Raw genomic sequence first — 25,256 nt, forward strand, 5'->3', positions numbered from 1 at the left:
CGATCTACAGGCTCACGAATTGTCAGCGTGGAACAAACGAGCTCAGCAAAACGTATGGGGCTATTCTAGGAGATGTTTGCACCCCGGCCCATAAAGATCCCGGCTCACAGTGAATGGCCTACGACGCCAAATTGCTGCAGCGCCTTTCACTGTCGACCAAGTCACATGCCGCAACACCAAATGCGTGCGGGTCTCAAACACATATCTTGAAGCACATAATGCACGTAACCAATCGCACACCCTTCAATTTGCGGCTTCACTAACGAGTGGCGCATAATATTTGCAGTTGCTTACCAGACCAAGAATCGCTCGCCGCATACAACAGGAAGCACTTAAATTTGAAGATTTGAGCCATCCTCGCCTACTATCACCTCACCTGATGACGCCGAGCTGCTGGACAGGACATATTGAAGAAGCCTACGTGCAGCCTTATTTGCGTATGCAAAGTCACCAACACATGAACACGGCTTTCGACATCCGCAACAAGCACATGATTGTGAGACTCAAGTAGACCTCAGAGGCGAAAACAGCACCCTCGAACTTGAAAGGAACTACGTCTTGAGAGCGAAGATGGAGGAGCAGAGCTCGCGCAGTCACTGGGAGGAGCTCTACTACAAGCTGTGCACAGCGGAACAGAAATGCGCCACGCAAGAGGACGAACTTCTTGCATTGAGGCATCAGCTGAATCTGTTGCAAGAAGACCAGGCTTCCGCCGCTTATACTGTCGTCCTCATCGATGGAAACAATTTCCTCGCTGCAGGGAATTTGGTAAGATTTGGCGACGATGGAGGCCGGAACCTGGCCAATTTTATCGCAGACTACGCTGCAAAAGAAGGTGCCCGAGACTTGTTCAACAAGCAGAGCTTCAAGGTGGTGGCACGAATCTATGCAGATGTTCAGGGCCTGGCCTCCTGTTACCAGAGAGCCGGCGCCGTGCCCAGCGCAGAAGTCTTCCGCAACTTTGTGTATGGATTCAATCATTTCGGAGTTCACGCTGACATAATCGATATTGGTCCGATTTCGAGGATGGCAGACGAGCGTATTCGCAGTGTGTCGGAGGTCTGAATCCTAGATTGTTAGCGATGTTGACTGACACCATCATTAGACCAATTATTGCATTACCTGAACGACAAGACTTGCTGTGAAATAATCCTTGGCTGTCGCATGGACAGTTCCGTGATCCCACTGTTACAAGAGAACAGGCTGAACTCATGGGTTGGTCGATGCACCATTTGCAGCCATGGAAGGGGAACTTTGCTGACACTGCCAGGTCACATCCAGAGTAAAATTGCTTGTTGGTGCGCCACAAGACCAGCACACAGCTCTGTCCCACCTCCGGCGCGCTCATTTGCCCGCCGTTTTTGTTACAGGCGTCCAATACCTGGAGAAGCAGTACGTTGGGCCAAACCACGAGCGAGCTACTTGCGAGGTCACGAACAACCAGCACACGAATGCGGCGAGGGAGAATTGCTCATCGGCTCAGAATCGAGAATTGTGCAGTTCAGTCAGTCTTGTTAGCGTCGAAAAGACACCCGATACTCTTCTGTCGTTGAATGATGCGTGCGCTGTGCCGCGGAGTCACGGCTCTCCTACGCGATCATCGGGTACCAGTACTTCCAACCGTATCGAGGAGAATACTGCTGCCGACTCGGCTTGGTCGCGCGTTGCATCGCGAGCAGCCAAGCTCCCTTTCAAAGATCTCGCAAAGATCTCGCCTCCCGTCAAGACTAATGGTAAAGTGATCTTGCTGAATGCGGAAGGCCGCCGCCTTGATGTTGCGATGTCATATGATGCACAGAAGGTCGCGGAGATGAAGAAATTCAAATATTGTAATCAGCATTACATCGGCAAAGGGTGCTGCCATTACATCTGTGGCAATGATAATTGTCCGCATCGACATGACGTCAATCTCTCCAAGGAGGACAAGAAGTGGCTTCGGCTAGTTGCACGAGAGACAGTTTGCAAGAAGGGAACGTCTTGTCAAGATGCAGATTGTATCTATGGCCATCATTGCCCATATCCTAAATCGGGCTCTGGATCGGTCTGCGTCAATGGCGATAGTTGTCGCTTCAGAGCCATGCACGGCATGGATCTTGTTGTTGCAACCCGAATTCCAGCCGGAAACATGCCTCGAAAAGAACGTTAGGATGCATGATCGCCATGATTCTGCAAGCATATAACGCGAATGGACTGTAGTTGGTGTTCTTCGATCATACAGGGGCGCTTCTTGCTCGACCTAGGCGCAGAACGGAGTTGAGCACGTGTCAAGTACTGTTTGCCACGCATATATTTCTCCCGTCGGGGGTTTCATTCTTTCCTTTACTTCAGAATTAAGGGGATCTCGCTTCAATTTCAACAGCTTCTCGCCGGCTGTATGTGCACGGCATTGGTAGTGTCTGCACATCTACGAGAGTGAAATGAGCACCGCTCGGTAAATCTTGACCCTGTGCACTACCACAATGCGGAGAAACGTCTCCAGCAGACGCCTGACCTCTAAGCTTGCCTCTATACAAAACCCGCCTGGTGTGCGATTCACAAGAGGCTCGTGCTCCTGTGACTGTGATGCCAGAGAATCTCGTAGGCAAACGCGAGAACACGACTCAATGGCCGAGGGGCCTGTCATACCCACCTGGTGATTTGGATTACTCATTTTGATGACTGACGAGCGCTGAGGTCAAAAACCTTTCGATGCTTAGGACTGCTGCACTGCCTCTGAATCGCTCCACGTGGGCAGCAAGGTTCCACCGCTGGCAAGACGTCTGCAAATGGCTACCTTCGATAGCAATAGAGGCCGATCGCCGGTGGGGTGCAGCTGAATACTCAGAATCTCGGAATGTAAGCTTCCAGTTCCCAATCGTGCAGGAGTTGCTTCTCGTCACACTCAACGAGCGTCGGAGAACAGCCTTCAATTTCGGAGCTTTGCAGCCGATGGTGGAGAAATGCACCATTTCAGCACTATTTTAGATCGCATATATTTGGCGCCGAGCCTGTGGAGATCATGCAGCTCTCTTGCGCTTGTCTTGTCGTCGAAATAAACTTGAAACCAACCAAAAACGTTGAGATTGCGACCGGAGCAGCGGAACCAGCTCCGACACTTCAGATGCTTCATTTTTCAAATTTATTCGGCGTTCCATTGCAGCCAAGGCCCATTGTGCATCTAAAACTTTGCAGGTCAACAGCGTTCTTGCTCTGCAATAGTGGGAAGGTATCACGATGGTATTTTGCATTGTTTCGTTATGGTGATAACAGCGCCAGGCCGAGTGCGAGGTGAGTCTGGCCCGCATGGTACCTCGCCAGGGGTTTTCAGGACGTCCGGAGGCTGCCGTGGCACACAGGTCATGAGTCAGCCAAAGAAACCATCAGTTCCATCACACGACAGATCAGGCGCGGAAATGACAACAAAAATTGAACAACGCCCGAATTTTCCTGCGCTTATGATCTCACGACCACTACCAAATCGCTACTGCCTTCATCCGGGCAGTTCAAGACCCCGGCCTCACACGTGTCGCATGACTTTCGACACGCGACTCTGGGTTTCTCACCCCTGGGCAGCGAGTAGAGCTGCAGTCATAGCCGCCATCTCGACGGCCACATCTCCTAAGTGCCAAACTCCGCTGGAACACCAATCGAGCCAAGCCAATTGCGGCATGATTTTGGCAAAAAGTCGCAATCAGAGCTATGCATAACGAATGCACCCCGTCGACCGACACAAATCCGCATGCTCACGTGGAGCACCGCGATATTGATGACAAAGGCTCGCCTGAAAGCACAGTATTGCAAGACTCAGACCGTAGAGCAGTAACCCAAACGTGTCTTAGTGGAACAGACAGAATTGCTCTATTGCTTCTCCCCTTCATGGCTATACCCAGGAGCCACGTGGTAATTCTGTTCCGCTTGCACATCAAACGGCCACGGCCATTCACCTGTCAGCTCCGGAGGCAGCTGGAATTCATCCATAGGGCCATGAGAAGAGCTGCCACCTGTCATTGCTTGCGCTGATCGAAATGGTATCTGAGAGCTTTGCGAATTCGTCGGGATGCCAGGCGTCATCGTGTTTGGCGCCATCTGATGCTGCATACGAGCAACGCGCATATCCATATGCTCCTGCTCCTGCATATGAGTGTCGATCTTCTCGATCTGGTCGCGCAGCTCTTTGCTTGCGCCGACGGTGGGTTGTAGGCTGGATTCGAGACCTTCAAGGAGGTCGGCGAGGGAACCGAGCAATTGGCGTGCTCGATTGTACAGCACGTCCGTCATGGGACCTTGTATCACGGATGCCAAGATGTGTCCTATGCGACCAAGATGGAAGACCAGCGGAGTGCTGATGGCTCTGAGATAGAAAGGATTTATCTCTGTGAAGGCCGCAAGAACCTGTTCGACAATCAAGCACTTTTGATCGCCGTCGAATTGATTACAGGAATCTATCAAGGTCATGCGAACCAGCTGCAGGGTTGCTTGTATATTGGCCACCTGGAACCCAATAATATCCGCAGCTGGAATGCCGGTGACCGGCAGATCGAAGCGTCGAAATTCAGCCGGCAAAGTGAAATAGAAGGCGACGACTTGATCCATGATCTGCACTGCAGGAGCACCTTGGCCGATGAACATAGGATGGATCGGGATGCGGTCCTGACGCGTTTGGTCCATTCGCATCCGCGTCAAAGTCGCGGCCAGGATGCGATAAAGGTGTATAGTGAAGTTGAAACCGCGTAGCCATGTGTTGCTCTCGCCTGGAGACGCAGCTTCCACTGGTGTCAAGTCGTCATCGAGGATCTCTGCAGGATAAGTGACGTTGGCGTATACCTCTTGTACATGAGGCATCCCCTCGAAAACACAGGCAATGAACACGTCCAGCTGATACATGGACCAGAACAGCCGACGCCTCTCTTCTCTTGCAGGTATAGTCAGGCCCTCAGACCAGGTGTTCTCATCATGAAAGTGGTGCATGGCGCTGAGGGTGTGATAGTGTCCCATGTATTGGTGCATTGAGTTGATTCGACCATACTGGATGCTTGTCAACGCCAACAGGCCACAAGCGCGCATGATGCTGAAGCTTGATGCCTTGCTCAGATCGTCACATACAGCCGACTGGGCGGCTGCGAAGAATATTTCCGAATTTGTATCAAGATCTTTCCCAACATGCAAGCCTGCTGATTCCGGAATTGCTCCATCGCGAGCACGAGCAGCCGCAAGCGAACAGGCTGCCATGACGGAAGCGAAGAAGCCATGATCGACCATGTGGTCGGATTGTTGTAATCGGCGCAGAAGCGTTGGAATATGGAAAAGTGGGAAGATGGGATACACGTAACTCGTGTAAACCTCGATGTAGCGCAGAATCATGGCATTGTTGGCCGAGGCATATGATCGCCAGGCGATCTGGAGGGCATCTTCATGACGACCCTCTCGCGCGTTCGCGGAGGCAGCGATGCTGTCCGACGTGGCAGAAAGTTGTCGTGCAGATTGAGACTGGCTCGGCAGAACATGTTCGCCCTTCACTTGAGGTGAGCCTCGCTGTGCTTGTAGTCAGCATTTGGTCTTCAGCCACTCCACAGATGGAGATTGTGGGGCGTACCGAAAAGTATTGTTGTTGCGAGGGAAGTGCATTCGGCGGTCCAGGAGGAATGTTCGCTGGGTTGCGTCGTCGACGTGAAGGCCGATTATATGTACACTCGACGGCAAAGTCGAAACAATTCTGACATTGATGCTCAGCGTTCTCATTGCTGGGTCGACAGCGAATACTGCGACGGTGGCAGAGATCGCAGGCCTGTGAGATGCGCTGCAGCTTCTTGGGGCGTTCGGGATTGCCTCCATTGGGCGTCATGGTCAAGCTTCGGACCTTAGTCCAGTGCCGACGGTTGAATGGCGTGTAAGCGTTTAGCAGGCGAAACGGCGGCTTATGTACTGTACCAGGCCTGGAGCTTTGACTGCACAGTTGGTCAGCCCCTCAACTCCAGCGCCTGCTTCCCAATTTCACAAGCCCTGTCGCAGCGTAGGCTATTCGGGGCGAAGAGGAGAGAATGCGCGGCCCACGGGACGTCGGTGAGGACGGTCGGCTGCCAGGATGGTGATAAAGCGCACGCGAATATCGGCGTTCCGTCGAATAAGATTCTGGGCTCAAGAAGATGGTCATGAAACTGCTGAAGATGAGTCTCTGACGATCATTCCTAGACTTGGATCATTTCGTGAGCAAAATTGAAAATGTTCGCACGTCTCCTCATTCTTGGTATTATCATGAGCGGGACGTCTTCTGACGACTGCAGCGTAGACCTGAGAACTATCGCGTCAATGGCAGAAGCATGCTAGTAAGACGTATTGCAGTTGTGATCAGGCTCCGGTGTACTCCCATGCAGTGGGTGGGTCCGACTGACAAATGCCGGAACGTGAGTCTTTCCACCGTGGATGCTGGTGCTGCCGTGTTCTTCACGAATCTGACAAGCGCTGATTGAACCATACGTTCCACAGCAGTGTGTCACTCTTTGGTCGCACAGATAAAGTCGGGGTGCTCGCCGCGGGCAAGGCAGCGTTCGGATGTTGTGACAGTACAGGCGACGGCGGTCTTGCTTCGACGAGGCAGCCGTGGAATCGGAAGGTGCCCAGGTGGGAGCGGTGCTTCGGTTGTCCTCATACAAGCGGAAGGGCGAACGAAGGGAACTTCATTGCCCGGGTGACGATTGAAGTAGCACGTCGATGCTGCTGGGGCCCGCGCCGAACTGGCTGCCGAAAAGCCTGTGGCCCTGCATACGGGCTACCTACCTTTGTGTTTTTCGTCGATCGAGCCCAAACCGACCTGACGAGTCCAATTGCTCTGTGATGCATTGCGCGCGCATGCCCACAGCCCGACATGCATGCATGTGTACTCATGATGTACCTACGCGCCGCTCTACTGCAGATGGGGAGGTCGGAAACAACCTCGAATCCTGTCAATGCAATCCAGCAGCATATCCCTGACTCGCCGTAACCAGTCAGGGCAATCAAGACTATACGGTGCGCACTGTCGACAGATCCAATCCTCAACACGGCCTAGGAATCGCTAATTGTGGTGAAACGCCGACCCCGTCGCGAATGGAGAACTTCAATACATAATGAACGCGCCCAATGTTTCGACTACTGCCCAGGCGTAGTATGAACGACAATGGTGGTGAGCAGCCGTGCCGCGCCGAAGCCAGAGGGGCGTTTTTCGGTCCCGTTATCAGTCTGAGAATCTTCCCCAGTCTAGTCCCAACCATGACTCCAGAATACTCCGGCCGGTGGATCTAAGTCAGGAAAGGTCACTGCTCACCACGATGATCGGTGCAGCCTATGCGCGTAGGGTCCACCTGGGGCCGTTGGACTTTCCTTTCACACCCGTGGAATGACGCGGGATTCGTGTGTGGCCGAGTTAGCGGCAGGTTGGAAAGCTGCACTCCTGAAGTCTATGGATGCCCGAGGATGTGGTGGAAATTTCGCACGTGAGGAGCTAATGTGTGCATGTATGTATGGATGGATGGATGGATGGATGGATGGACGGACCCATTGATGTAGGTGTGGATGTATGCGTAGGGTGGCGGTGCGTGTGTGTGAGTAGCGTGGATAGGAAACCTAGCAGGGAAAATGGTCCATGTAGCAGGTAGCAATACGGAAGGAGCTGTCTCATTGTAATAACCTGGGAACGAATTATTCCATAATATTACCCAGCCCTCGTACTCAAGCGTATTATTGGATGTATGCAGTGGCACAAATAGACAGACAGCTTGCCCTGCGCCATCAGCATCATCGTGGCCATCGACATACACACCTTCCTACTTTGTGACGGGCCGCCTAGGAAAGCTGCCGATCTAGTGCGATCCCAGTCGATTGGATCCGCGGAATTGTATGTGCTACGGGGAACCAGCAATTTATGCATCATCGACAGCACTTGAGCCGCCCATGCATTATGCCCGCTGTTATGCATTGCTCTGCCCGTAAAGAATGAGCGGCTGCACGACCGCTTCTTGATTACTTACGTTCACAATGTAAACTCCCGAAGTCGTCTATTGGTATATACCCAAGAGCGGACACATAGGTGCGATGAGTGAGCTGGGCCATGTAGGATGTCAACACAGCTTTCGATCATTTTTCACGAGCAACTTCGGATAGGTCTATCTCCCACAAATACTGGTCTTGATCAGACGAAGATCACTGGATCCTGACCAGTCCGGGACGGCCAGTCGTGGGTCTGGCCACCTGCATGTCCCTACGATCAGGACCGCCTCTTACCGAAAGTTACTACTTCAGAGCCCGGGCGTGAAGGACTTTCCGGTGTTCCTGATCGGTTCCATCTGAGGTTGTCGATGCATGCAGAAATAACTGTTTCTTCAGAACATCTCAATCATTTTACGTGTAAGATGGAATTGATGTACCTCTCTTGTTCAGCGGATTGCTTTCACGGAGTTAACGCAAAATGGCTCTGAGCAAGATGTTGGTGTCTCAAGCACGAATTCGTCGCAATCTGTCTACCTAGGTATGAAATTTTTCGATCCGCCGGTTGTTACAAATGATTCTTGCAGACAAAGCACAAATTCCACATATTTTGATCAAGCAAGAGCACCCAGGAAAGACAGACAAGGCAAACCCGGGACATATGGTCTGTAGGTAAATATGTATGAGGCCCTCATGCCTCGTGGATACCGATTCGATCGAGGGGAAGAATGACCCGCCGGATGGTAAAGACGTCTAGACACATATCTATGGTTTCGAATGACGGGTTCATGACCCAAACCATGGTACTCTTTGTCACTCGTTATCTGCCCCGACGGGAGGAGGTATACAAGTCCTTCTCGTAGTACATATTCATTGTGGAGCAGCATCCATGAGTCGCGCGTGAAGCACTAACCCGCAATCCGCATCACAATGCTCCCGAATTGATCTTGCAGTGGCGTGAGTCGATCACGACCGGAAGTGCACTATAATACAATTCCTCGATCCCAGCAGCGAAGACAGATCTCCACGCAACGCACATACTTCCACAACCTTGTCACGGAACGCCTCGGCTAGACGCACAGATTCAAGCAGAACGTGTATATTGCATGTACATTATTGATTGGATAGGCAGTCAATGGCCGTGCACAAAATTGCTCCTCAGACTCCAGCCCATGCTGCAAGCGAATGCGCGACAACAAGGGGACTCTAGACGCTGAGAGCCCTTGCGGAGCGTTGGAATATTAGGCCGGACCTTGAACCGACATACAGAAGCATGCCAATATAGAGAGGCTAGCTTCTCGAATGGCCGCCCCTACATTCCCGTCTTCAACAAACACGCTATCTCTTGTGAAAGCAATCGACATAAGATTCGAGATTTGGAGAGTTAAAAGCTTGAAGCGCTCTGTGTTGATGTCCGCTACTCGGACTTCTACAGCACATGTATTTCCCACGACTTCTGGACAAGCGAGAGCAAAACGTTTGATTCGTGTACATCATTTGTGCCACATGTGTGGAAGTCGCGTTGAGACCCTTTCTCGAAAGCCTTCCGAACGCCGCAAGGGATTCTAAGTAGTCGAGCAGATGCACACACTTGGTTTGCCCTTGAGTCGGCTCGATGGAAGCATCATGTGAGTGCGGTAACCCCACCGTTGGCTCATAATCCATCATTACAACATCGAGTCTTGCAAGGACCGTGGAAGGTAGCTAGGGCGCCGCCCTTTTTAGCGTACAGGCGCGTTGCAGTATGGACTCAGCGTCTAACTACGCGAGAGCGCCGTTGAAGGAATTGCCTTTTCTAACCCAACCAATGGTTGCTAGCCCAATGGTTTCGAGCCCAATTGGTTCGAGCATTCGAGACACTGCGGCATCTTTGGTTGAGCCGTCATTCGTTCTCGCTCTCTCTTGTGCTGGTGACCTAGTTCCGTCCGCGGGACGCGCGAAAACGACCATGTGTCGATGACCTGTTATCGTTACACCACGATGAGACGCAATAGGTAACGTCCTCAAAAATTTCCTGTTACTATGATGAGGTGTGGATGGATTCATTAATCACTCAATTTCTGCGTCTCGCACTGAGGCGGGTGACTTATCGTCTGTCAGCCCCCATGACCACCGTTCATGTTTCCGCCGCCGCACAATCCACGCTTCAGCTTCGTGGACAGCGATCTCATCGCTCCAGAATGTGATGGATCTACTGGTGATCAGGGAAGCGTAGACGCGATCAGTGACATTGAATGGTCGATTCACGATGCTTTTTTGCCTCACATGGCAAGATAGCAATTGTTTACCTTCAGCCACCAACAGAGCCGAAATCGATGTTTGGCGCTTTGGCTGAAGCCCAATCTGCACGCCGCCCCTGAGTGGTTTCGGTTAAGATGTAAATAATTCGTACCGTGATTGCCGGCGGTCCCAGGTAGCGGAAGCTGAATCTGAATTTCCTTCATCATGATTATCGATTCATAGATTCGGTCCACTTAACCTGACTAAGTATCCTCATCAGCACGCTCGCCCAACGACAAATTTGTAGTGACATTGCAAGGTTGTGACCCGGCCAGTGTTTCCGTCCCATATTGCTTTCAGCAATTAATTTTGGAGAGCCCCGGCCATGTCCCAGTGACTGGAGTTTCCCTAGATTCAATGTCTATTGTCTATAATACGCTTGAGGACTTGTCGGGAGATCTTCTCGAAGTCTCGTTGCTCAAGTCTCACCTTGCGCTTATGAATCGTAAGAATGCTAGATTTCAGCATAAGCTTGTGACATGTTAGTCATTGAATGAGCGTGAAGTTGGAGGTATACGTGCCTCTGCGAATATATGGGCAGTGGATTTGAAGGCAGATGTGGGGTCTGGTCCAACAATAAATGGCTTCCACCAAGATCCAGATGCGATGACTTGAACTCCAAACGAATCGTGATCGATCCGATCCTTGGGTAGTAAAGGATTGAAGGCCAACGGTACGTGAGCTGGCCCAATTGAAGACCAATCATATGAGCTATGTCAGTGAATCATTTTCGATATCTACGAGTAGATGTGGAAGGGGAGGTTCAGATGATCACTCCCCGGAAGCCACACGCATCGATCTGTATTAGAAGAAGTGTGTTTCAGAAGAGATATCGGCCCGCCTTGGATCCCTCCTGATCGGTGTTGTCCTTCTGATCGGCGTTGTACAACACAACGTGTCCTCGCAGCTTGTGGGGTGCCAGAGATCATGTTACTCAATGATCATCGTTCAATTCATGGGCCCGCAGATGCAACACCAGACTCCTGGCTGTACCAACGCGCAGGCCGCTAGATCAAAAGCTCCGCACTGCGGCCCAAATGTCAACAACAAATCAATGCACCTCTATGATGGTGCCTGCTAGTGCTGGAGCTGGGACAACGAAGCTGTTTATTTTGACCCTCGTCCCCTGTGGCCTCATTATAGCGAGGCCCTTGACCGCCATTACTACGACCACAGATCTCAGCTTCTCGGTATGGATATACCGAGGTAGTAGCTCGTGTATCAGGAATTTCAAGAAGCGAGCTGGGAGAGTAGCCCAGCTCAACAGACACAAAGATCTCGTCCTTTCAAAGCGGGAGATCTGCGTTCATATTCTCCCATGTAAACGTCCTGGGATCCTTGGCAAAGAAGTCAAACGCCACTGGAGACCATACCGTGCAAGCAGAGGACAAGCGTCAATGCGAGATGACGAATCACATGAAGCGAGCGATGCATTCCAACATTAGGAATGATATATTCGCTACGATGCAAGGCACACTATGAGCGGGGACATTCTGTGGACATACTGTGATGAGACGGTGATGAATACGGATCGCTTCTGAGCACAAGTGCATTCGCGGCACAGCATTTCGGAAGGCCGCTACACGAGGCCTGCACCGGCGATTACGCGACCAAAGGCGCCACCGCTCTCAACACTTCCAGCAATCTCTGACCCATCTCCGGGCAGCAATATGTGAATAGATACCCAGAAGACAACCAAATGCAATGTTATTGCATGGCGCTTCATGCAGGTGTGGCACGGAATGAAGAACACCACCTTGGATCTTTTCCGAACACAAACACCCCAAGGACGCCTGGAAGTTACCGGTTCACGTCTCTTGATGGAGACCTGAATGTGCTAAGAAGCGGAAGAAATACCCTTGATAGACTCGCACGTAGAGATCGTGTGAAGATGGTAGCTCTACCAAGCAAAAGTGCAAGTGGCACATGGCGTGATGAAATCAGACCTGAAGAGCTTTCCGTCTCATTGATTGTCGCCATTCCATAGGAAAAGAGCCCGAAAAGAAAAGAAGGGACGACCGCGGGAGACTCGTCGGTGGTCAAATTGCGGCTATCATCGAAAGCGACAAATCGACTGTAGAAACAACCCGCAACGGTGATTCTTGCGAGACAGTCAGTCAGGATTTCAATCTGCTGAAGTCATCTTACATTCTAAAGGATGCAATTATCCGTGATGACTTAGCGTACCTCAACTTCTGATGATTATCTGAAAGCGTCACTGCCGCTTCTTCTTTACTTCGTGGAAACGGTCCATTTCTATAACCGACCATGAGTCCGTTCGCCTCAGGAAACTCTTTCTTGATGCAGCCAAAAGCTGTACTCCTTAAAGAAAAAGGCTACAGTGCTCATCCTTGAAGTTTGTCTGAAGACTTGCATCTGTTTATCAATCGTCTCGAGCTCGCTTGAGCCTCCTTATGCATTATCTGACAAGGCTCGATAATGCTATCCATTTGGAATACTCAACCTGGCAGAATCACAACTCATGACAGGGAGACTCACACGCGTGTGAAGTCTGAGTTCTTGGCCAAATATCAGCGTGCTCGTCCACACATGCCGTCAACCTCTCCCTTGCTATCACGAAGGTCGAAAGCTTGACCGGAACTCGCCATGTTGCCTTTGCTTTCGCATTTGTCGACACGATCTAGGCAGTGAGCCGTCCGAAACGCTACAGTCTCGAAGCAATGCACAAATAGCACACGTCTATATCTAACTCTCGATCACGGACGGCGCTTGAAACCACCATTATCGTGGTTGTAGAGGGAAGCTCAACATCCTCGACATCAACAACAGGCATCACCGTTCCCGTTGGCAAGAGATGGAAGACCGACTGTAGATATGATAATATAACTTTGAAACACGGATCTGAATCATTTGAAACGACTGGGTAGGACTGATTCTCGTGACTTCATCGTGTCTGTTTACACGAAGCATGACGTTTCTCACACCTCTCCACGCCCGTGTCGATGCAACTGTTCTCAACAACTGTCCTTGGACATGATGCGCACACGCGATGATGTGTAAACAGATCTTCACATCATTTCATTGGCATTAATCTGCACATCATCGGACGCTATATATCCTGATACTTCCATCATCGCTCGCCACGGCCAGTTTCTTGCTTTCGACAACTGTGTTGGAAGCATCTGCGCCACCCTTCGCAGGTCGCCACTTCATCGCATTGACAACGACATGAGGCTTGCAAAGATCGTCGATATGTTTCGTGTCTAGCACATGCGCGTCTTGTGCGTCAAGGTCCACAATTGCGATACTGCCTTCCTCGCAGGCAAATGCTAGGCGAAACTGACTTGTGTCGGCTTCTAGTGCGAAGGCAATGGCCGTGACTGGGGCTTTTGACGGTATGTTGGTCAAATTCTCCACACCACCGTCGCGGACCCGCCAGATTTTGACAACTCGATCACGACCAGCCGTTGCGAAGATTGCACCCACGGACGACGGCGCCCAGGAACAGCCCAGAATCATCCTGGAGTGACCCTTTGGATCGGCTGTGAGGGGCACAAAGGTGGGTGACTCAGGTTCTTGTCGCTTGAACAATGACCACTGTCTATCACGCCCTACGCTAAGCAGGTATTGGTTGTCCGGCGAGAATGCCAGACCAGTCACTGTCAAGCTATGGGCCTTTAATGGTGGTTTGATCTCCCTCCACTCGCGCGCCTCGTATATCCGGATTGTCGCATGGTCAATCGAGCTCGCTTTGCAAGCCGTGGCAACTATATTACCGTCGTGGCTTGCAGCCACAGTCGAAATTTCGTAACCATGGCCATATAACTTCTCAATCTCCGGCCAGAGTGTATGCCTGGCAAGGTGGTCCTCAAGTGGAGGGTGTTCAAAATCGAGCGCGTTTTTGTGGACATTGGCTTCGAAACCTGACTCCTCATCCCCGTCGTGGATGTCGTTGTCATGCTCTTGATGATCGTCAGTCACCGTGACGGCCTTGTTTGAAAGACCAAGGACGGGTATGTTGGCAGCATCTGGAAGGTCGTCCTTTGCCGATAAGTCAAGTCCACAGAGCCGAGAGAGGAGCGCGTCAATGGCTTTGGGCTTGTTGAAGACACGAAGCAATTTCTCATCTGCACCAGAGATAAATTGGTCGTTGGTAACGCTGTCGATACAATTGAGATCGTAACCGTGAATTTGAGGCCGTGAGAATTCGTGCCACGACAACTTTGTATCCCTCAGCCATTGACACCATAATCTTGTCGTCTGATCAGAGCTCGTTGAGATCAGAGATGATCCATCGCGTGACCACGTCAGTCCACGAACCTCCTGCACGTGGCCAGAAATGCCGACTTGCTGGTGCCACATGTCGGAGTCAGAGTCGAGTTTCCAACGTCGCCAGCTTCCTGTTCGACCAAGACTGACAACAGATGATGAGTCCGACTGCCATAGACCAATCCAGAATCCGCCAGTGCTTCCAGTAGCTGTGGTCGACCCTTTCTGAGAGCTGACCTCGCCCAATCTTGTGCTGCACACCCACAGCCCAGACGCGGCGTCAGCGCTCCATATTGATAGCGAGTTGTCCGCAGATGCTGAGAGCAGTGTTGGTGCTTGGCCGTCAGTACGGCTGGATGCCCAACGTGCTGTGTAAATCCAGTCTTCGTGCCCAATCAGAAGTGCCTCGAATGTGATGGTATACCTGGCATCAGCGCTACCTACTTCGTGCGCTTTGTTCGAGAGCGACGTTATTGGGTCGCCAGTAATGTCGTATTTATCAGTGTTGATAACCGCGGCATCTTGTTTGCGGAAGCGCCATAAACGTATATATTTATCTTGGCTGGCTGATGCAAGTAAGACATCCCGGCTGTTGTCGAAGCGTTCCTGGGCAAAGTCTAGGGACCGGAGCCATCCTTCATGCCCCGTGAGTGTTGCTTGCAATGAAAAGTGCGTACTTGAATGTCCTCTCACGTAGATCTGGATATGATTTGAAGTGCCAGCAACGGCGAGCACAATATCGCCGCTCGGGAGCTGCGTGAGGGCTGTCGCCAAGGGCAGAAATCGGGGTTTCAAGATACATGACTGCGCCAGAGTCGGGAGCTCATCATCGACAAGATTCCATATCTTCAGTGTGCCATCGGACGCTCCAGAGACGAAGATTTTGGCTTGCGGTAGCACTGCGATCGTGTTGACCGAGCCATGATGCTCTTCTAGGCAGACCGTCTGTTGAAAAGCAGAAAGCGAGTTTCCAGAAGATTTCCAGATTCTGATAGTCTTGTCGGCGCCGCCGCTGATGATTTGGTATGCTTGTTCGGCTTTGTAAATTTTTATGGCATTGACCTTGTCCCTGTGTCCCGCTAGCAAGGCCGTAATTCCAGCGTAAGTTTCATCCTCCGGATTCCATATTGCGATGTTGTGGTGACTTCCGAAAGCAAGCAGACCCGGAGCCCAGTCCGCGGCGGAAGGATGGCAGTTACCTCCGGCAGCCAGAAATTCAACTGTCGCAACATTGTCCATTTCGTTCTTTCGCGATTCAAAGTCGCACTGGTCCACACCCTTCTATAGCTGTGTCCGCCGGAAATTTCACTAACATTTTCTCGGTGACGTTTCGAAGTCCCACTTAAAGTTATCGGAACCTAAGTTAGTATTCCGACGGGCTAGCTGAATATAGCTAGCTCATGATCACACAAACCTCGTTCATGGGGTCCTGCAGTGGAGAGTTGCGCGCCGAGTTTCTTTTACCGGCGCGACATCTCCTCCATCTTTACCTTGGCCAATCATCACATTGGTAATTCCAGCCGAAAGCCAAACAGCCGATATCACTGCAGAGCTGCAGAAGATCTGCAGGCATGGCAGCGAGCGTGGCGCTTACTGTGGAATTCACGTATGTGGCTCCACATTTTGCGATGTGAGAGACATCAATTTCACTTGGACCTCATTTCTAAGCCTGTCTCTCCATTATAGCGGGGGCCTAGAGATGCTCTTTTCCGACCAACGGAAGCATAGCATCTCCATCCCATCGACAGATCCACAAGGCCAGCCATCCACCGTTCGTTTTCTTGTGACCTGGCTGTGCGATAATTTGATGAAGGATCCGCGAAAGGACGTCTTTGTGTTGGAAGACTCTGTGTAGGTGCCCATGGCCGTCGGCGGCGCATCACTTATAGCCTTGCTCCTGCGCCTTCTTAAGATATGCTAACATAATCTGTAGCCGACCGGGAATCCTAGTCCTTATCAACGATGCCGATTGGGAACTTGAAGGTGAAGAGAGCTATGAAATCAAGTCGCGTGATAACATAATGTTTGTCTCGACGTTACATGGAGGGTGATGTGTGATGAAGCTTGACATGATCAGGCTTGCTGAGCGGTATAGTCGGATTCTAATGTCGCTCGAACGAGACTGTTTGCGCAATTGATGCGAAAAGCGATCATTTAGCAAGCGATCATTACAATAAGAGCCATAGGTACAAGTACATGGCAAACAAGAAGAACTCTTGATGTCGTCTTAGCAAGCAATCCAGCAAGGCTCCCCTTTCTCATCAAATTTGTGCACCTGATAGAATCTCCCAGCCAAGAATGCGCCATACCTCTCCTTGAAACCACTCCCCAATGTCCGCACTTTTGATCTTTGGTATCGGTACCGGTTTGAAAGTCGACGGCGGAAAATTCAAGGAGTGACCGAAGAGATAATCTTTATCCACGTCACCATTACCGAACATGCACTTCACTAACGTTCTTTGCAGGCTTTCTTTTGCCGTAGTTGTCAACAAGCCCTTTACCGAAGTTTTCATATTTGTTGGCTTCATTTTGGGTCTTCTGCTCTCGCTTCTTGTACCAAGATAATGCGGTGTAAGAGACATAGTACGTGCCAGTAGATACGTCAGATACGGTGCCACTAGGTCGACGTGCTTCTGCTGGAGAGTCCGGACGGTGGCAAGATCAGGTACAGAATCTTCAGCGGCGAAGCGCTCAGAGATCTCAGCCTCGATTGACTTGGCTCTCTGCTTTCCGAAAGTGCTGACGTACAATGCAGTCCCAAGTTCGTCTAACAAGCAGAATACGAGACTCTCAAATAATTCTTTTGTCGATTCGACGCTGTGATCAAACATGTCGATTATCCCGACGATGAATCCTGTCACGTGGTCGAGTGCAGCGTTGCTCTTGCCGTTATTGGATTTTGCAGCCTTCGATCGACCGGACGACTTTCCAGGAGTCGTGGTATGTGCGGTGTCATCCTTCCTGGTTTCTAGAACTGACAGGTCCGAAAGGCTTGTCAGAAAAGTCTGGAACATTTTGGCAAGAGCGTAGACGCTCTGACCCATGACACGTTCATGGCCCGCCAGACGGCTCAAACTGTTGTACGCTGTGAAGATGGAAGCAGCAGCCCGCACGGCCGTCGTGAGAGTTGCCTTCAGATCTTTCTGCTCGTCGTCTGTGACAGTACCAGCCGTCTTGATACTTCGCTCAACAATGGATGCCAGGGAAGTGGTAGCTCGTGAAAGGTAGTATGCGAGATCCTCCGGCGGACAGGCTTTGCGGTTGCGAAGCAAAGAGTGCATGTTGAATAGGCTCCCGAGTAGTGTCTTGCCTGTATCAATGAAATCAGATCATGAAACCCAACCGATGAGGGCGAGTTTCTTACCAGCTTCTTCTCCATCGCCCAGGGTCATGATTGGACTTTCTGATACTGTAGTGACGGCAGGATCCTCAGATATGAGATATCGATTCAGCTTCCTTGGCGATCGAAGAGAAGGTATGATGTGGTTATTCTGCTTTCGCTTACGCGAGGCAGTCGACGGCCTTGAGGCATCGCTGTTGTTCTTCAGTGCTTCGAGTTGTCGGCGAACCTCGATGAGCTCACTTTGCGTTTTGGCAAGTACAGCGCACGTTCGATCGTATTCAGATCGCCAGAAGGATGATTGATCAAGATGACAGCGTGTGGGGCTGACAATCAAGTGCCGATGGGTAGGAGCAATATGCCGGCAAAGCAGGTCAATGTATTCTGGTTACCTCGTCAGAGAGCTTATCACATTGTGCGAGAAACAACTTCTCCGCCCAGTCCGTACGATTGATGGCCAGCTCGGCGGGCTTTGACTTCACGACTGCAAGAGCAAAAGCTATTGCGCGGTCCGGTGGATATGTCGCGGGCGTTATGCTATCGTCCGATGCAAGTTGTGTCATATTCGTGGATAGACAGGCGGCGATGCAGCGATGCTCAGTATCGGATGTTGAAGAGAAAGGAACGAAGGTATTTGAACCTTCTCTACCTACCTGGTACCTACCTAGATACCTACCTAGGTGAGTAAGTAAGCGAACTCTTTGCTCCGACTCCGCGTCAAACTGCCAGTGCAGGTGGTCAAATGATTTGGATGCTGCGGGTGAACGGACAGCGAGAATTTGTCTGCAATTGCGCAACGAAGCGCATACTGCACACGCATAAAAAACCTCTTGAAACAACATGTAACGCAGCACGAACGGATACCATGGCTATTTGAATCACCACAATTGGCGTGCGCTTTCAATCCCATTCGAATACATAGGTGCATTGGCAAACCATTTCTGTATTTGCCAAAGCTCGTTAAGCCTGCTGGTTTTACTACTGATACCAATGACCCCGAAGACGTGAAATTGTGCCCCTCAACATATTTCCTGCATCCTGTCATCGCTTGCGAAGCTCGTCTGGCAACAGATTCAAGCGTGCAAAGCCGGCTGATTACACATCATGCCGAATCGGTCTAGTAACGTGGTGGCTGAGGAGGAGCGCCGTAACCTTGGCCTCCAGGGTAAGAGCCCTGGCCAGGAGGACCAGGCGGCGGGCGGTTGTAGCCCTGCTGACCGCCCGGAGGCGCTCCGTATTGCTGCTGACCATAACCGCCAGGAGCCTGCTGACCGTAACCGCTTGGAGCCTGCTGTCCATAGCCGCCTGCCGGGCCTTGACCGTACGGCGGCTGCTGGCCATACTGACCAGGCGGTGGACCACCGTATCCCTGCTGCGGGGGTCTAGGAGGCGGACCGGCTTGACCAGCCTTCTCGTCCTTCGTGTCGTAACTTGGGTCAATGGCGCCAAGAATGAGCTTGATCATCCAAAGATCAGGAGTGAGATCAACAGGCGGGTTCGCGCGGGCCATCTCGGCGGATTCGTTCTCATAATCTAGCGAACTCGTCAGCAACGGTACACTCTCCCCACAGCTCTTCCCGTAGACATACTGGAAGTGCAGTCGACCTCTCGACCGACCAATGGGTCATTGTCGAGTTTTGCTAGGAACTCAGTTGCCTTCTGGTCATTTCCGACCTGGGCGAATTGGAACGCGACCGCCCCAGGGCCGTACGGAGAACGCTGAGCCGCCTGGACAGCGTACTGCACTGTCTCGGTGAGGGTGTTCTGGTTCTCGCCAGCAGGCTGACCATCTGTGATGCAGATTATGAGCAGTGGCTTCTGCATCTGGCCGCTGTTCAGGCGCGAAATGAGGATGGGATCGACGACCTTCTTGCGAAGCTCTGTTCCGAACGGTGTGAGCCCCTTGTAACGCTTGCGCGAAAGTAGCTGTTCAATTTGCTGCTCGTTGCGAATGCCAGAGAGCTCTTGGATGGGAAGGTCCTCATTCATGAAGCGCAGTTCAATGCCGTCGTCGTCGAACAAAGTACCGGCGAAAGCGACTCGCTGAAGGATCAGTCCCAGGTCTTTGATTCGCTCGCCATTTTCCTCGAAGGACATTGATCCGCTGTCGTCGATGTAAATGACAATATCATACAAGGCGAGCCTGACGATATCATTGGCTATCTCCTTCTGGATGCGCCAAGCCTGACAGAGGCGATCAACTTGCTGGCCTGCACGAGCTGCGATCATGGGAATCTTCTGTTGTCCCGGTGATCCAGGTCCATAGAACCTGTGGAGACCCTTCTCTTGAATGGCACGCTCCAGCTCTCGCTGGTAGTCCATATTGCCAGCGCCGCCGCCATACTGCTGTTGACCTGGAGGAGGGTACTGCCCCGGTGGTGGCGCGCCATAGCCGCCTTGCTGGCCAGGTGGTGGGCCTCCCTATGATAAACATGCAGTCAGCGGCTGAGGCTAGTATGATCGCGTGCAAAATCTCCTGGGTCGGACCGACGAACATAGCCGTGGCCACTGTATTGACCTTGTGCAGGGTACGATGAGTTCTGATGAGGTTGATGGTAAGGTTGAGGACTCTGTCCGTAAGGCGGGGCTTGTCCAGGATAACTACCTGCTACTGGTCGTTGTGGCGGTGGTGGCGGTGGGCGCGAGTATTGTTGTTGACCATAGCCAGGCTGAGATGCTCCGTATCCCCCAGGAGCCGGAGGTGACGAGTACTCCGAATAACCACCTTGTGGGTAGGGCGTTGTGTTTGGCGCAGCTGCTCCGCCGGCGGCGAGGCGCGATGCGAGAGGCATCGCAACGCAAAAGTAATGGTGCAGCAAGGAGGAGGCAAGATGGATGATTGAAAGATAGCGATACTCACTTGAGGTGGACCACCGGGATAAGCTTGGTATGAAGTTTTGCCAGGCTACGTAGGTAATCAGTGAATGCCCCCAAGTGATCGTAGGAGTGATCAAGTTTGCTCGGGTTGCCAGGCCGGGTTGACGTAAGTTCTGTAGCACCACTGACGCAGGCCGTCACATGCATGAAACTGTTGGTGGGGACCACAGGCGAGGGAAGGAGGGCCAGTTTCAACTTACGTATTGCTGCGGCTGCCCTTGTGGTGGATATTGCCCACTGTAGTTGGCGATTGCCGCAGCGCCACCTTGGGCGGCAGCGAGTTTTGATGCCAACTATAGGTAGAAATGAACAGGTATATCAGCTACCAGGTGTGATCATTTTGCGCCAGGGAAGTGCTTTGCACGCCCGCACAGAGATCACGGCCGCGTCACCGTGGATTTGGTGCAAGTCCGGGTGGTTTGCAACAGTGCGCCCGACATGCGTCCGTCCCCGAAGGGTGTGATTTCGGGACGGTGACGTCGGCGGGGTATCCGCGACTCGGAGGGAAAGACTTACGCCCATCTTGATGATACCGATCAATTGATTGTTCTCGTTGTTCTCGACACTATCAGTGTTATGTAGAAATTGAAGAGGGTACGGTTGGTGTTTGCAAGAGAAGTTATAGGAAGGAAAAGAAGAGGAGGGATCAAGTTACGGATTGCAAGAAGTGTCCGAGATCCATGGATGGGGCCGGGTGTTACGTCGATTGGATAATTATAGAAGGGTGGATGGTCAGTCCAACCTTGGAACTCATCAGCCTCATGAATTCACCACGAGTGCATTCCAGCAGCATAGCAACCTTCAAAGCTATGCAAAAACAGCAGAGACGGCAACCTCTACAATTCCAGGGTTTGCAGCTTATTATTACCTGGTGCTGAAGCAGACACCAAGCAGACGATCGGGACAAAGAACTGCCTTCAGGGCTGCGCAAGTGTCCTCTGCCCTGTGTTGGTGATGGTTGTCATCGTTGGCCACTTGGGCAAGCGCCTGCGCCTTGCGGCGCAGCGAGCGCAAATCGTCATCACCCTCCCCGATCACATTCTTACCTACCTAGGTACCTAGCAGGTACTTAGTGTGTGCTGGAGGCATTTGCTGGACAACTCACCCGCTGCTGCACGATATTTTGTGAATGGCATGTTAATCAGTGGTCTTTGCATGCGACTGGACGAGATCGTCGGCATCGCCATCACTTTGACCATATTGAAGCGTCTATCACGTGCAAAATAGCCCCTTTGTTGATTGTAGTTGACTCACAGTGCATGGCAAATCCACGATAGACCCTCAAGGTAGGTAGGTACTGCAGTAGAGCATTCGAGAAAGACTTTCATTTTTCGCGCTTACAATCTTACAAGCACACTCCGCAGCCAGTACGTGCGTGATAAATGATGAATGTGACCCAAGACGCCTTCGACCATAACCACACCAAACGACTTGGGCAGTGAGGATGCCCAGAGCACTGTGCAAGCCCACGTATCTGCGCCGCATAGCCTCTAGTACTCGTCCCGCTCTCGAGGGACGATTGCAGACCGTGCAAGAGAGCGCAGAGTAGTCGCATCGTAAAATATCGTAGCCATCCTGTTGTTGTCGCCTTCACAACCGAGTCTCGCCTCCGACGCCGATCAGCTGAAGGAGTGCGCAGCCCAGCATCCGGTAGATTGGCAGGGGCGGTTGCTTCCGGTGCTGGACACTCCCAGCGGTCCAGAACTGAAGTATTATATGCACATTTTCATAAGGACAAGATCAGCTCAGGTGAAGAGAGCTGAAAAGCACAAAAGAAAGAAGCCCGAGCTGATGACGCCGAGCGCGAGAAATGGACAAAATTTCGTACACGGCAAGCAGACAAAACATAACATCGACTCCGGTGCCCAAAGAAATGAAAATCTTCCACGGTTAGCCAGCCGCGGGGTATATCAAAGTAAATTTAATCGGTGAGGAGTCGTAATGACCCCGGATCCATGGCGCATTAATAATCGTGAAAAGAATCGGTGCCTGAACAGTAACTTGTTGCTGTACACAGAATTGTGGCATCTATTGCTGAGCGTGGCCAAGGTTGGTGGGATCGACAAAGCTGTACATTGGTTGGCCGTTCATGTCAAAGCTCTGGGTCATGGCACCGTTAGCCACAGGGCTCTGATGGAACATGCCATGCTCTTCGGAAGCCTGTTGTAAATGCCCGGGGCTAGCATACATCTTTCCATCCTGGTACATCACGCCTCCGTCCTTAGGGCTGTTGAACATAGCTGCTTGGTCTTGAGATCCCTGTGATGAGGTCGAGAAGGCTATGGCGCTGTCCTGGTTGTGCTGTGAAGGCGAGTCGAAAGCAGACATGTCTTGCTGTTGACCTGGAGGGCTCTGGAAGCTTGGCTGACTAGGTCCGCTCATGTTCAGGTGGGCTTGCATCTCTGTGCCATTGCCTGGAGGTGTTTGAAATGTGAACATTCCCTCCGGCATGGGCGAATGGAAAGGCTCTTCCGATACGGATCCTCTGAACGGCAAGGCGATTTGCTTGTTGAAAGCGTCGGAAAGATATAAACTTTCTTCGTCGAGCTGTGCGTTCTCGCCCGACCCGCCGAATATGTCTGCGCTTTGACTGCGCCCAACACCGCTCAATGGAGGCGAGTGATCTACAATTGCAGGATCGCCATGACTGACCATGGAGAGTGGTGTGTGACTGGTACCGAGCATCGCACCGGGGTCCACAGCGAGGAAGCCATTCTGGAAATTAGGATGCAAATGATTCGGCTGGATACCATCAACGTGAGATGCGCCGGTAAACCATGCCGGCGGTCCAAAGTCGCTTGGAGAGGTCGCAGAGGCAGCAGATAGAGGCCCGTTGAAAGGGATCCCCATGTTGTAACCGGCTGAGGTGTCGAGACTCAAATGAGGGCCTGTTGCGCCAGCCACAAATCCATTGGAGTGTTGATGCTGTGGGACGGGATGGAAAATGGACGGATCTTGGAGTGGCTGTTGTGCCGCTTGGCCGTCTTGTTGGATCAGGAAGGACGGCATTGGGTGCCGAATCATGGAGAAGTCAATTGCACATGGCACGGATCGACTTCGCTGACGCTTATGACCACGAGGACCTGGCGGACCCATCAACCCAGCATTGGGATCGTGAGGTGGGAACAGATGCATGCCACTGTGTGGGTGCATCATGTGGTTGGGCTGACTGGCAGGGCGGTGATGAATAGGTGAAACTGGGGCAGATACTGCGAATACAGACTGATCGAAGATCGAGTGCCGATTCTGGTAAGCCTCGAGGGAGATGAGCTTTGCCAACTGACCGCTGAGAACTTTGGATGGGCCGCCCAGTTGGTGCACCATTACAGTGCTGGCTTGTTGATCCTCGGAGAAATCGCCGCACTCGTAGAATCCGCCGCTGCCAGATCCGTCCATGTAAAACTTTGGCGCACGGGTCATCTCAATGATGAGTCCTCCCGAGCGCTGCGAGGAACCCTCCGCCGCGGCGGAAACGTCACCCTGCTCAAGCGTAATGTTCTTGATCCATGCGAAAGGATACTCAATCTTGTAGCCTGCGCTCTCGTTGTTGATGTAGTATGTGACGCAGGCTTTGTCTGGAGAGTAGAAGATCACGAGATCCATTGAGCTCTGTCCGATCCGGCGCCACGTACCGATGGTGAGAGAACGACAGTGGAAGTGTTGGATGACGACTTTGCCGGAAGTGGCGTCAGCATTCATGCCGAGAGCGGATCCACCATAAGGAGAGAACGCTGGTCCACCACGACCAAGGAGACCCGGCGCGAAGCCTTTCGCCTGGCCGTACGGTTGCATTGCGAGGTACTGTCGCATTGAGTCGGGGATGTGTTCGCAATCCTCTCCGCTTTCGATGCTTCGCTTTGCAATGTTCTTGATTTTTGCGCGTCTGAGGATTGATGTTAGTACTGTTTGATTGTGGCTACTGACAGAGTGTTGCCCTACCGATTTTGAAACCAAATCTGGACCGAGCGCTCAGTCATGTTGATGTCCTGAGCTATTCGCTCTCTCACCACGGCCGTGGGGGTAGGATTCTTGTTGAACTCAACTTCGAGGGTCATCAATTGATCCTGCGTAGCACGCTGTCGTTTTTGATTTTTTTGTTGCTGTGTAAGCGTGCTCTTCCGTGGCGGGCGCCGTGCGGCATTGTTGGCGAGCAGACTCGCACTTTCTGTGCCATTGATTGAAATTTGTGTTGCACTCAATGGGGATGTCATCTCCATTTGTGTCGACTGTTGGGGGGGCATTATTTCGGCCATGTTCGCCGGAGTCGTGGTCGTGAATGGCCGCCAAGTATTGGTGTTACAGCGGCGGCTGCTGCAGCACTGTGAACGAGACCAGCAGGTGGTGAGTGATCAAGGTCGATGCGTCTCCACGTCGTCAGAAGTTGAAAGAGTGTGATGGAACGGTCCGCGAGTTGGATTACACGGATCAGATCCTGCAGTGAATGACCGAATAGCGATGAAGTAAGGAAGTTTCCGCAGAATGTCCACGACCAGGTGGCTTATGGACAACAACTCTTGGGTCCAGCAGTCTCCGCTTCGAATGCAGTTGTGGTGTAGACAATGTCGTCCGTCTGGAATGCGTTTCCACGGCG

General features: G+C 51.9%; 8 protein-coding genes across 8 annotated transcripts; 3 read left to right on the forward strand and 5 right to left on the reverse strand.

The window, feature by feature from the left end:
• Positions 1–541: 541 nt before the first annotated feature.
• Positions 542–2,170, forward strand: K489DRAFT_427422 (uncharacterized protein). Its single transcript, XM_033608299.1, has 3 exons — positions 542–1,048; positions 1,106–1,215; positions 1,271–2,170. The coding sequence occupies exons 1-3, from the start codon at positions 571–573 to the stop codon at positions 2,144–2,146; spliced, it is 1,464 nt and encodes a 487-aa protein (XP_033464019.1). The 5' UTR covers positions 542–570; the 3' UTR covers positions 2,147–2,170.
• Positions 2,171–3,085: 915 nt separating this feature from the next.
• K489DRAFT_3076 (uncharacterized protein) lies at positions 3,086–3,762 on the forward strand. The gene has a single exon (XM_033600595.1). It carries the CDS (start codon positions 3,237–3,239, stop codon positions 3,684–3,686), a length of 450 nt encoding a protein of 149 aa, XP_033464020.1. The 5' UTR covers positions 3,086–3,236; the 3' UTR covers positions 3,687–3,762.
• A 75-nt stretch (positions 3,763–3,837) lies between these two features.
• Positions 3,838–5,821, reverse strand: K489DRAFT_311584 (uncharacterized protein; the record flags this gene model as incomplete). Its single annotated transcript, XM_033600794.1, has 2 exons — positions 3,838–5,466; positions 5,573–5,821. 2 exons carry the CDS (start codon positions 5,819–5,821, stop codon positions 3,838–3,840), a joined length of 1,878 nt encoding a protein of 625 aa, XP_033464021.1.
• Positions 5,822–12,816: 6,995 nt separating this feature from the next.
• On the reverse strand, positions 12,817–15,757 carry K489DRAFT_375065 (WD40 repeat-like protein). Its single transcript, XM_033603605.1, has one exon. The coding sequence runs from the start codon at positions 15,685–15,687 to the stop codon at positions 13,279–13,281; it is 2,409 nt and encodes an 802-aa protein (XP_033464022.1). The 5' UTR covers positions 15,688–15,757; the 3' UTR covers positions 12,817–13,278.
• A 175-nt stretch (positions 15,758–15,932) lies between these two features.
• Positions 15,933–16,720, forward strand: K489DRAFT_347925 (ubiquitin related modifier 1). The gene is made up of 3 exons (XM_033602358.1): positions 15,933–16,054; positions 16,135–16,299; positions 16,382–16,720. Exons 1-3 carry the CDS (start codon positions 16,020–16,022, stop codon positions 16,497–16,499), a joined length of 318 nt encoding a protein of 105 aa, XP_033464023.1. The 5' UTR covers positions 15,933–16,019; the 3' UTR covers positions 16,500–16,720.
• Positions 16,347–18,144, reverse strand: K489DRAFT_3100 (uncharacterized protein). The gene is made up of 3 exons (XM_033600670.1): positions 18,032–18,144; positions 17,813–17,982; positions 16,347–17,758 (listed from the first exon to the last, which is right to left on the reverse strand). Exons 2-3 carry the CDS (start codon positions 17,838–17,840, stop codon positions 16,710–16,712), a joined length of 1,077 nt encoding a protein of 358 aa, XP_033464024.1. The 5' UTR covers positions 17,841–17,982; positions 18,032–18,144; the 3' UTR covers positions 16,347–16,709.
• Positions 18,145–18,688: 544 nt separating this feature from the next.
• K489DRAFT_3150 (uncharacterized protein) lies at positions 18,689–20,508 on the reverse strand. Its single transcript, XM_033601062.1, has 3 exons — positions 20,307–20,508; positions 19,378–20,209; positions 18,689–19,321 (listed from the first exon to the last, which is right to left on the reverse strand). Exons 2-3 carry the CDS (start codon positions 20,108–20,110, stop codon positions 18,906–18,908), a joined length of 1,149 nt encoding a protein of 382 aa, XP_033464025.1. The 5' UTR covers positions 20,111–20,209; positions 20,307–20,508; the 3' UTR covers positions 18,689–18,905.
• Positions 20,509–22,693: 2,185 nt separating this feature from the next.
• On the reverse strand, positions 22,694–24,876 carry K489DRAFT_310627 (uncharacterized protein; the record flags this gene model as incomplete). The annotated part of the gene is made up of 2 exons (XM_033600719.1): positions 22,694–24,548; positions 24,605–24,876. The coding sequence occupies 2 exons, from the start codon at positions 24,874–24,876 to the stop codon at positions 22,694–22,696; spliced, it is 2,127 nt and encodes a 708-aa protein (XP_033464026.1).
• Positions 24,877–25,256: the final 380 nt, after the last annotated feature.

This window comes from Dissoconium aciculare (assembly GCF_010015565.1).
Source record: "Dissoconium aciculare CBS 342.82 unplaced genomic scaffold K489scaffold_1, whole genome shotgun sequence".
NCBI classification, from domain to species: Eukaryota; Fungi; Ascomycota; class Dothideomycetes; order Mycosphaerellales; family Dissoconiaceae; genus Dissoconium; species Dissoconium aciculare.

Coding starts and splice junctions, on each gene's coding strand:
- K489DRAFT_3076 (XM_033600595.1), top strand. CDS start 3,237: ATGGTGATAACAGCGCCAGGCCGAGTGCGAGGTGAGTCTGGCCCGCAT.
- K489DRAFT_3100 (XM_033600670.1), bottom strand. CDS start 17,840: ATGACCCTGGGCGATGGAGAAGAAGCTG. Junction 17,759..17,812: donor GGGCGATGGAGAAGAAGCTG/GTAAGAAACTCG, acceptor TCATTGATACAG/GCAAGACACTACTCGGGAGC.
- K489DRAFT_427422 (XM_033608299.1), top strand. CDS start 571: ATGGAGGAGCAGAGCTCGCGCAGTCACTGGGAGGAGCTCTACTACAAG. Junction 1,049..1,105: donor GGCAGACGAGCGTATTCGCA/GTGTGTCGGAGG, acceptor CACCATCATTAG/ACCAATTATTGCATTACCTG. Junction 1,216..1,270: donor AGAACAGGCTGAACTCATGG/GTTGGTCGATGC, acceptor TGACACTGCCAG/GTCACATCCAGAGTAAAATT.
- K489DRAFT_3150 (XM_033601062.1), bottom strand. CDS start 20,110: ATGGACTACCAGCGAGAGCTGGAGCGTGCCATTCAAGAGAAGGGTCTC. Junction 19,322..19,377: donor AGAGGTCGACTGCACTTCCA/GTATGTCTACGG, acceptor CGAGTTCGCTAG/ATTATGAGAACGAATCCGCC.
- K489DRAFT_375065 (XM_033603605.1), bottom strand. CDS start 15,687: ATGGACAATGTTGCGACAGTTGAATTTCTGGCTGCCGGAGGTAACTGC.
- K489DRAFT_347925 (XM_033602358.1), top strand. CDS start 16,020: ATGGCAGCGAGCGTGGCGCTTACTGTGGAATTCAC. Junction 16,055..16,134: donor GCGCTTACTGTGGAATTCAC/GTATGTGGCTCC, acceptor TCTCCATTATAG/CGGGGGCCTAGAGATGCTCT. Junction 16,300..16,381: donor TTTGTGTTGGAAGACTCTGT/GTAGGTGCCCAT, acceptor CATAATCTGTAG/CCGACCGGGAATCCTAGTCC.